The sequence below is a fragment of the Piliocolobus tephrosceles genome, chromosome 5, assembly GCF_002776525.5.
Source record: "Piliocolobus tephrosceles isolate RC106 chromosome 5, ASM277652v3, whole genome shotgun sequence".
Lineage (NCBI taxonomy): Eukaryota > Metazoa > Chordata > Mammalia > Primates > Cercopithecidae > Piliocolobus > Piliocolobus tephrosceles.
The window spans coordinates 37181478-37191246 of record NC_045438.1 but is presented as its reverse complement, the minus strand read 5'-3'; the positions used below and the strand labels follow the sequence as shown (position 1 = coordinate 37191246).

Below are 9769 nucleotides of genomic sequence, written 5' to 3'. Positions count from 1 at the left end.
TCGCCTAATTAAATGTCATGATGCACCCCCAGAGTTTTAGAAGGGCCCATCCTGCCTTAAGCAGGTAGTCTTAGGATCCCAGAACCAAATTAGGGTTCTGTGAGCAAGGAGGAAGGAGGAATGGCAATTGGATCTCTCGCAGAAGTAGATTCTTGGGATTAAAAAAAAAATTGTGGGCCAGGCATGGTGGCTCTTGCCTGTAATCCCAGCACTTTGGGAGGCTGAGGTGGGTGGTCAGGCCAGGAGTTTGAGACCAGCCTGGTCAACATGGTGAAACCCTGTCTCTACTAAAAATACAAAAATTAGCCAGGTGTGATGGCACATGACTGTAATTCCAGCTACTTGGGAGGCTGAGGCACAAGAATCACTTGAACCCAGGAGGCAGAGGCTGCAATAAGCCCAGCTCACGCCATTGCACTCAAGCCTGGGTGACAGAGCGAGACTCTGTAACAACAACAACAACAACAACAAATATATATATATACACATACACACACATATATCTGAAGAAGGTTGTGTGCTGAGCTTCTTGAATTTCCATTTGTTTATTTCCTTTAAAGAACGCTAGAGAATTGGTCAGTACAATTTCCTTAAAAGAAAACCTATTGATTTTCACCTAAATAGATTATATTTTGCTTTAGTCTTCAAAACCACAACTATTATTTCCATGAGGTTACATTTTTAAAAAGTATTCTATTTTTGTCTATTTTGTTGTTTTAAACTTTATTACATTGCATATCTAGTATAAAAATGTTCATGCTAAAATGACTTTTTTTTTTTGAGACAGGGTCTACTTCTGTCACCCACACTGGAGTGCAATGACACAATCACAACACACTGCATCTTCAACATCCTGGGCCCAAACAATCCTCCCACCTCAGCCTCCCAAGTAGGTGAGACCACAGGTGTGCACCACCACACCCGGTTAATTTTTTTTTTTTTTTTTTTGTAGAAATGGTGTCTCACTGTGTTGCCCAGGCAGGAGATCCTCCCACCTCAGCCTCCCCAAATGCCAGGATTACAGGTGTGAGCCACCATACCTAGCCCCAAAATGAGTTTTTTTAAAGTCACCATTTTTGTTCATTTTGAACCATCACACAATGTCTAGTTTTGAATTTTGCATTGTGACAATAATAAAAATTGTTTTCAAAAATATTCTAGCATTGAATAAGAGTTTAAGACTATATATGTCACTTCCTGCTTTCACTTGTCACCTCCATGGGTATTTTGATGTACCTCCCAAGTGGTAATACCCACCTATGTCTCCTTATTTGAAAAATCACTGAGGAGGCCAGGCGTGGTGGTTCACACCCGTAATTCTAGCACTTTGGGAGGCTGAGACGGGAGGACTACTTGAGCCTAAGAGTTCAAGACTAGCCTGGGCAAGAAGGCAAGATTCTGTCTCTACAAAAACATAAAAAATTAGCTGGGCATGGTGGTGCACACCTGTGGTCCCAGCATCTCAGGGGGCTGAAGTGGGAGGATCACTTGCTCCCAGGAGGTCAAGGCAACAGTTAGCCGTGTTTGTGCCACTGCAGTCCAGCCTGGGTGATAGAGCAAATTCCTGTCTCAAGAAAGAAAAAGAAAAATCACAGAGGGAGATCTTGTATCAATATCAATTCTACTCTCAACTGTGCTAATCCTTCTAAGAGCCCTGATCCTCCAGGAGCATGGGGTGAAATTCAACCTTAGCAATTTTCTGGGGAGAACATCTGGCACAGTAGAAGATGCTTCTGCCCAGGGCAAAGAGGCCAGGCTTCTGTTCTTGGCTCTGCCTCTTACGAGGTATGTTACATTGGACAAGTCACTTAACCTCTCTAAGCTGTAGCTTTGATGTCTATAAAGCAAGAATTTGAACTTTGTGGCTCTAAGGTCCCTATTGGAACTAATAGTTTTTTCTTTACCATGTAATCCAAAATGTTGACCTTTCTTTTCCAATGTTAACCTGATTTCTACTGTCATTGTTGCTTGGTGAAGCTTAAAAATTCAGTCACAGTGCTATACATGACGTATTATATGGTAGTGTTATATAATAAGATAATAAGTGCTATCTAATAAGATAATGTGTTATAGCAGAAGCTCTCTCTTTTGCCACAGCACTGTCAGATGACCCATAATATCCTAGTGTGAGACATTCCCATGTCACTAAGCCACATCTCTCCCACATCTGAGGAAGTAAATCAGAAGACAAATAAGCAAGGTGACTACAAAGAAAATAACTTTGGACAGCTTTATTATTATTTTTTAACTAAAATGTTTGCAAATATCTACATTTTCATTGCTAAAACGGTAATATATTTCACCATTATTTACAACACAGCTGTCCCCTGCAGCTCTACAGATGTCTTTTACTCCTTCTAGAACTCTCTCTGTATCTTGGAGCATTCATACAGAAGTGAAACAAACCATGAAACCCTGAAAACCTGGTGTGGGGAGAAAAGTTATATTTGGTGGCAAAAGTAGTTACCTTTGGCTGGTCCAGAATTTTTTTTTCTTGCCCTTCAGAGTCCGTTCCTTTGCTCATTAGTAATTCAGTGTTTTTTTTCAACTCACATAGAACTTTCCTTTTTTTCTCAGGAGTATTATACATTTTAGGAGAGTGCAGTCATCTTTAGAAGAACCTGGGGAACTTTTCCCTAAGGAATGTGAAAATAGGTTAACTAGATTGGCATTTGTCAAGCTTTGCCCTCAGCTTGAAGTGCTCCATTGGCAGAGGTTGCCAATGAATAGCAGCTTCTTGTGTCTAGGGGCCCTTCTCCCTCTTCTCATGGGCGCTCTGTTAAAGGTGGAGAGCTATGTTTTATATGATTCCCAAGAGCAGTTTATTTTTGCCCTTCCGATCCATGTGAGCCCTCTTCATACTGAAGGACTGCATCCCCGGGCCTCCTCCCCAGGAGGATTTCTGGTGGCCTCCTCGTAGGAGGGCGGTAAACACTGGGAGGGGAGAGTGGCCTCCAGGGGCAATGGGGAGTAGGTGAAGTCCTCACTGCCCCAGGCCAGGCCAGGCAGGAGGTCAATCACCTCTTCTGCAGGTGGGTGCTCTGGTAGGTCAATGCTGAACACCTGCCCCTGGGGTGGCGGGGACTTGCAGCGACGGTACAGGAACAACAGCAGAAAGGCCAGGAAGAGCAGGATAGTGGCTGGCAGAAGGATGCACAGGAAGGGCTCCACATCCTCCTGGGTGGAGCTCACCCACTGGGTGCCCTGGAGTTAGGGAAGGAAGCCCAGTTAGGAGATGTGGAAAGAAGGCCTCGCATTTCTTTTTTTTTTCTTTTCTTTTTTCTTTTTCCTTGTTTTTTTTTTTTTTTTTTTTGAGACACAGTCTTGCTCTGTCGCCCAGGCTGGAGTGCAATGGTGCAATCTTGGCTCACTGCAACCTCCACCACCCTGGGTTCAAGCAATTCTCCTGCCTCAACCTCCCAAGTAGCTGGAATTACAGGCATGCACCACCATGCCCGGCTAATTTTTGTATTTTTAGTAGAGACAGGGTTTCGCCATGTTGGTCAGGATGGTCTCAAACTCCTGACCTCATGTGATCCGCCCACCTCGGCCTCCCAGAGTGCTGGGATTACAGGCATAAGCCACGGCCAAGGCCTCGCATTTCTAAGGTCCTGAAGTTCCCTCTCGTCTTTCATTCTTCTTTCTATTATTACTCATTCAAAAAATCACTGTTATTTACTTATGCCAGTGAGCTTAAGCCTATATGAAATAATGTTAATTTACACAATAAAGTGTGAATTCAGAATGTCAAAAAGTATACGTTGATGAGATCTTACATTTCCACAAAAGTAAAAATATTGAAATAAGTTTTAGTTGGTAGGTCTGCTGTTCATTTTCTTGAATGAAAATTCTTACTATTTATGTACTTATTTTATTTAGAATGAGACCAATTATGATTTATTGCCACTAACGGATCATGTTGGACTCACTTAAGTTCTTTAATTCTGGAACAAAATCTCATTATGTCTTCACATCACATGTAAAAATTACATGCATGTCAAATGTAAATAACTGAATTTGGATTTGATAGTTGGTGCTTATAATGAATGAGATTTTAAAAATTCTTTAAATTTGTTTTTGTAAAATTTGTAGGATAAATATGCAAACATTTTACCTTTTTAAAGACAAAGAATTACAGATGAATGCTTGGGCAACCTAAAAGGTATTGATTTTATAATATTAGCTCACAGAAATGATAATGGCTCCTGATGGCAGAAATAATACAATAGGCATGAAATGATGCTTAAACAGCAAAGTAGGAAAGCAAGGTTAAAAAAATTACTGTTCCTAATGCACAGAGACTGCCTTTAATAAGGCTACTAAGAAATAATGAAGTGTTAAAAAGTTTATCTCTTTTATAAAGCATATAGTAACAAGTGTAAATGTTAGTATCTACTATGGAGGAAAAGAAAATATTTTAAAGCCTTGTAATTTTGTTTAAAATAAGCAAACAGAATATTAAGCTCTTTACTTATTTAAAAGAAAACCTAGGCCAGGCCCAGTGTCTCACGCCTGTAATCGCAGCACTTTGGGAGGCTGAGATGGGAGGATCACTTCAGGTCGGGAGTTTGAAACCAGCCTGGCCAACATGGTAAAACCCCATCTCTACTAAAAATACAAAAAAAATTAGCTGAATGTGGTGGTGGGCACCTGTAATCCTAGCTACTGGGGAGGCTGACAGAGGAGAATCACTTGAACTCAGGAGGTGGAGGTTTGCAGTGAGCCGAGATCGTGCCACTTCACTCCAGCCTAGGCAACGAAGTAAGACTCTGTCAAAAAAAAAAAAAAAAAAAAAAAAAAAAAACACCCTAATAAACTATGAGAGATGAGGTTCACTCCTTGATTTTGGTGGAAAGGACACATGTTTTGCTGGTCATGACCTCTTAAGAGACTGGTTTATGTAGCTAGCATTTTATAATGCTAGATGTTTGTATAATCTTTTGTTATTCCCTAAAGACTTTACAACTATATGTGTGGTTTTGACTTGAAATTGGATGGTTTATTTAATATTTATATTTCCAGATATTTTGTCCTTGGTAAGATATGAATTAAGATATTTTAGCTTAAAGAACATAAAAATAGTATTCTCGAGAAGCAGAGCATCATCTCTGGGGGTTGACAGCTCTGTGTTTGAATTCCTATGATGTTCTAACACCTGTGTGACTATGGACTGTTCACTTGCCTTCTCTGGGCCTAGGCTTTCTCCTCTGTGAAATGGAATTAATAACATTGTTATCAAGGGTTAACATGAGAAGTAAATGAATTAAAGTGCATAAAGCACTTGGTGATAGTACTTATATATCTCAGTGACTTGAACGGTCAAGTTTACTAAACCTAAAATATTAAAGATAATCAGAGAAATCTAGAAATGTATTGGTAAGGCCAGAAAATAAAATCTGGCATAACTAAATTTATATTTTAATAAATACATATTTTCAGAAAAAAAGTCTCATGGTTTATATATGTGACTGTTCTAAATGATAAATTCCTTCTGTTTCTTACATAAAATCTAATTTGATATCAGAATTATTAACTTAAAATCTGTTGTGGCATAGTAAGGACTTTGATTACAAAAACTGTAAGAGTAGATGAACTCATAAATTTGCTACAATTATTAAGAAATCAAGTTGGAGTAAAAACATTTTAGCTATAATTTGTTTTTTCTCTCTAGATGAATCACCAAAAAAAGTTTTAACATTTTTAATGATTAAATAATGGCTTAATAGCTTATACTAGCTTAATAATTCAATAATAACTTTGGCTATTATCTCTTTTAGTATTTCAACCTTGATAAGCATAGACAATTTTTCATAATCTATTTTTATTTCATTCTCTATCAATAATATGGATGATAACAGTTTCTGATCAGTTGTGGCCATCAATTTTAAATTCTCTCTTATATGCTAGATAGTAGGCATAGAATATAGAGATATTTAATGTTCTATTTAAAAGGTTTTATGTTACAGATTCTTTGTTTATAATTATGCTACTTAAGGTATTCTCAATACTAGTTGCAAAAATTCGGGAAAGGAGAAATACCACAGTCCCTGCTGTAATCAGTACTTCCTTTGGCTGATTTAAATTTGTCCACATAGAAAGTGGCATTAGAAGACTTTTATACAGCAAACTAGGACAATTTTTTGAGACAAAGGACTTTTCCAGTTAAGAGAAGCCCAGAGCTATCGGACAAATCCATTACAATATCCTTAATTTGCTTATTTAATTATTTATGATATGTTGCTTAAAATTGTTGGATTTTTTTAATGTGGAAAGGATGTATTTTTTAGTCAAAAATCCTAATTTGCTCACCCACCTCAAAGTTATTTTTTAAACTTTTAATGTTTTTCTGATGTTTATTTTATATTGGCTAAAGGGATTTGTTGTTCAGGGGATATTTTCAAGAAATGTCCAATTAAAGGTGTAACTGCTAAAGGATATCTCAATATCCATATCAATATATATTTATGTATTTTTTTCTGTAAAATGTGGTTTTGGAGAACTTAAATACTAATCTCACCAGTTGGTTTTCCAGAAAGCAAGAAAATAGTTTGATTTCCTTCTTTCTTGGGTTGTCAGCAGTGTCACTCATTTCTCCTTTGATTACAAAATTAATTCTTAGGTTTTAGATTTGTACAAATATTTGTCCTTAATGCTGCCTCCTACGGAGACTGCACCGGTGATTTGCCAGACAAAGCAAAAGCAGCTGCTGCATTTCTTAGTGAGAGACAAAATCTCTTTAACCCCCTGCTGTCTTACCTGAAGTAAGATGCATGGTTTCTGCTAACACTTAAAAACAGTGGTTAATACACAGCCAGGACCAAAGAGAGGCTCTTATTTTTGTATATGTAGACATTGCACTCTGAGCAAAGAACGAAGTTGTAACACCGAGGCTTTTCCGTTGTAACACTTCTGTTGACCCCTCGTTTCAGGTGTTCTTCCACATATTTCAGATATCAAGGGTTCTTAGGAGGATACAGGTGTGCCAAGTTTTACTTGAATGGATCCTCATCCAAAAAGTATAACTTTCAAGTTATTGCCTTTAGACCAAGCCAATCAGTGAATTCATATTTTTGTTATAGCTGTAAGACAAAATTGCTGCCACTACATTTTAAGATCCTAAAACCATAGGTATTGTTGATTTTAAAACTGATGAAGATGTTTTGGGGAAGAAAAGACTTAAGTCATAAGTACAGACCTGCAGCTGGGTCTCCAAGAGAGGCGAACTGGGCTCGCTGGTTAACCACTCGTATGTCTCCCGGCCAGCATGTCCAAACTTCTTCCAGCTGCTGCCCAGCAGTCCCCGCATGTTTTCATCCAGCTGACGCCCTGGCCACCCTTCCACCTTGCTGCCCAGATTTCAACAATGCTGCTTGCTCTTGGCCTGGATCCAGTTTGGATGTGCTTGGTCGATGGCTGTTGGTAAACTCGTCCTCTGATGAATGGCAACAGGGAAAAGAAACCAACCAGAGAGACCTCTCAGGACTGACTGTTTAGATTCGGTGCTTCTGGATTTGTGTCTGTGGCCTTTATCACTATAGGGGTTGGCATCAGATATCAGATATGGAATAGATTTCAGACAAGAGAGTTTTCTGCACTAGCATTACTACAGTGCAAAGAATGGCCTCAGTGAATAAAGAGCTGTTTATATTTAGGACGTAAATAAGAGCCTTTCCCTTTGCTTAGCACACCTCTCTCTAGAGACCTATCTGACCAAGGAAAACTACTCAAGCTGAATTTCCCACTAATTATTTCTGGATTCTGTGGTACAGAGAGAAGAGATATTTGGTAGAAAAGCAAAGACTCATTAATATTTTACTGAATTATTTAGATGAAAGATGCCTAATGATAAAGTTGTACAGAAGACAGACCATAGCTTAGATTGGATGGAATGTTTGCCAATTTCAATTTTTTAAAAAAATCAAATTAGCAGTACCTAAATAGTGTTCCTTCTGATTATCTTGTGAACTTCATAATGGTATTGATATCGAGCTTAAAACAAGGAGTTTTCAATTCGAATGTTCACTGAGTTGACTTTGGGATACTTGATTCTACGTATTATTTAACATTTAAGATATGGTGGTTGAATTATCTTTTAGTGGAATAAACTTCAGCTTCAAAGATTTGCACAATTGTTATGGAGAATAGTCTGAGCAATTTAAAAAGAAAAAAGATCTATGCAAAATGTTATAACTCAATATTACAACCACCCACATCCTTATCTAAGCATCATTTCTGTACAAGTGATTATCATGCTGAAATAGTATTTCTTAACCAGGATTCTTTTTGTAATCTTGATTGAGATTCTTAATGACTGGCCCATGGTGGTTCATGAATAGGTTTCAGGAGGTGGTAGACTCTCCAAACTTTGTAGATATGTGCAATTTTCTTGGAAGAATCCATAGTTTTCATCACGTTTTCAGATGAGATCCAGCACATTCAGGGTGGTATGGCCAGAGCCTTCACTACCTTTTCAAAGACAGCTGCCATCCCCAACAGATTGTAGTACTTTGTCAACTTTTTTGTGGTGAAAGTTTTCATTAAGTGTCCCAGTACCTCAGTCAGTATCCTCGTGTGGAACTCTCTTTTCATTTCATTTCATCATCATCTTTCTTATTGTGGAGTAAGCTGATTTTGTGCTTTCCATTAAAATATTGCCTTGTTCCATTTATGTGTTCCTATTTTAAATAGATCCTGGATCCCACCTGGATCCCACCCTTGATACATCAGAAACACCTGGCATCCAGCGCACCATTTTGCTTTCTTGCATTTCAGTGGCTTTGTCAATACTGTGGCCTCAACATGAGCCATCCTTCCATACCTTGTTTACTTATTTAAACACTGTATCTTCATTTCTTTAGAAGCAAATTGGAGATCTGGATTAAAAGCATTAAATATGTATCTGTAACATTGACTGTCTTCCAGTATTGAACAAATTAGATACAAATTCCTGCACTTATGAATACATTTTGGGGTCCCAAAAAATAACAAATTGCACAAATAAAAAATGTATCAGAAGAAGAGAAATATTATGGGAAAAAAGCAGAGAATGGACAGTAAACATTGAAGGGAGGAGGCCCTTTGAAAAGAGGACATCACTTAGAACCTCAAAGGTAAAGTGATATTTGAGCAAAGACCTGAAGCCAGCAAGGGACTGAGCTATGAAGACACTGGATGAAAAAACATTGCAGACCCAGGGAACAGCCAGTGCAAAGGCCCTGAGGCAGGCACATGCCTGGTTCCTTCACCAAATTGCTAGTAGGTCTGGGTGGGCTGAAGCAGTGAACTAGAAGAAAAAAAGTAGAGGATGAAATCAGAGAGGACCTATGGGTGATTAGAGGTAACATTGAGTTCAGGGTTTATAGAGCATTGGGAGAATTTTGGCTTTTACTCTAAGTGAAATGGAAGAGCTATACAGAGTTTTGAGCAGAGGAGTGGTAAGATCTGACTTCCATATTTTTTTTTTTTTTTGAGACAGAGTCTTGTTCTGTCATCCAGGCTGGAGTGCAGTGGCATGATCTCAGCTCACTGCAAGCTCCGCCTCCCGGGTTCACGCCATTCTCTTGCCTCAACCTCCTGGGTAGCAGGGACTACAGATGCATGCCACCACACCCGGCTAATTTTTTTTGTATTTTTAGTAGAGATGGGGTGTCACTGTGTCAGCCAGGATGGTCTCGATCTTCTGACCTCGTGATCCATCCACCTCAGCCTCACTAAGTGCTGGGATTACAGGAGTGAGCCACCGTGCCGGCCCTGACTTCCATTTTAAAAG

General features: G+C 38.8%; 1 protein-coding gene across 1 annotated transcript; it reads right to left on the bottom strand.

Annotated features, from left to right (window-relative positions):
- Positions 1-1877: 1877 nt before the first annotated feature.
- SMIM28 (small integral membrane protein 28) lies at positions 1878-8353 on the bottom strand. The gene is made up of 2 exons (XM_031935529.1): positions 7196-8353; positions 1878-3204 (listed from the first exon to the last, which is right to left on the bottom strand). Exons 1-2 carry the CDS (start codon positions 7304-7306, stop codon positions 2857-2859), a joined length of 459 nt encoding a protein of 152 aa, XP_031791389.1. The 5' UTR covers positions 7307-8353; the 3' UTR covers positions 1878-2856.
- Between the last annotated feature and the right edge of the window lie 1416 nt (positions 8354-9769).

Coding starts and splice junctions, on each gene's coding strand:
- SMIM28 (XM_031935529.1), bottom strand. CDS start 7,306: ATGCGGGGACTGCTGGGCAGCAGCTGGAAGAAGTTTGGACATGCTGGC. Junction 3,205..7,195: donor TCTTGGAGACCCAGCTGCAG/GTCTGTACTTAT, acceptor CCCTAACTCCAG/GGCACCCAGTGGGTGAGCTC.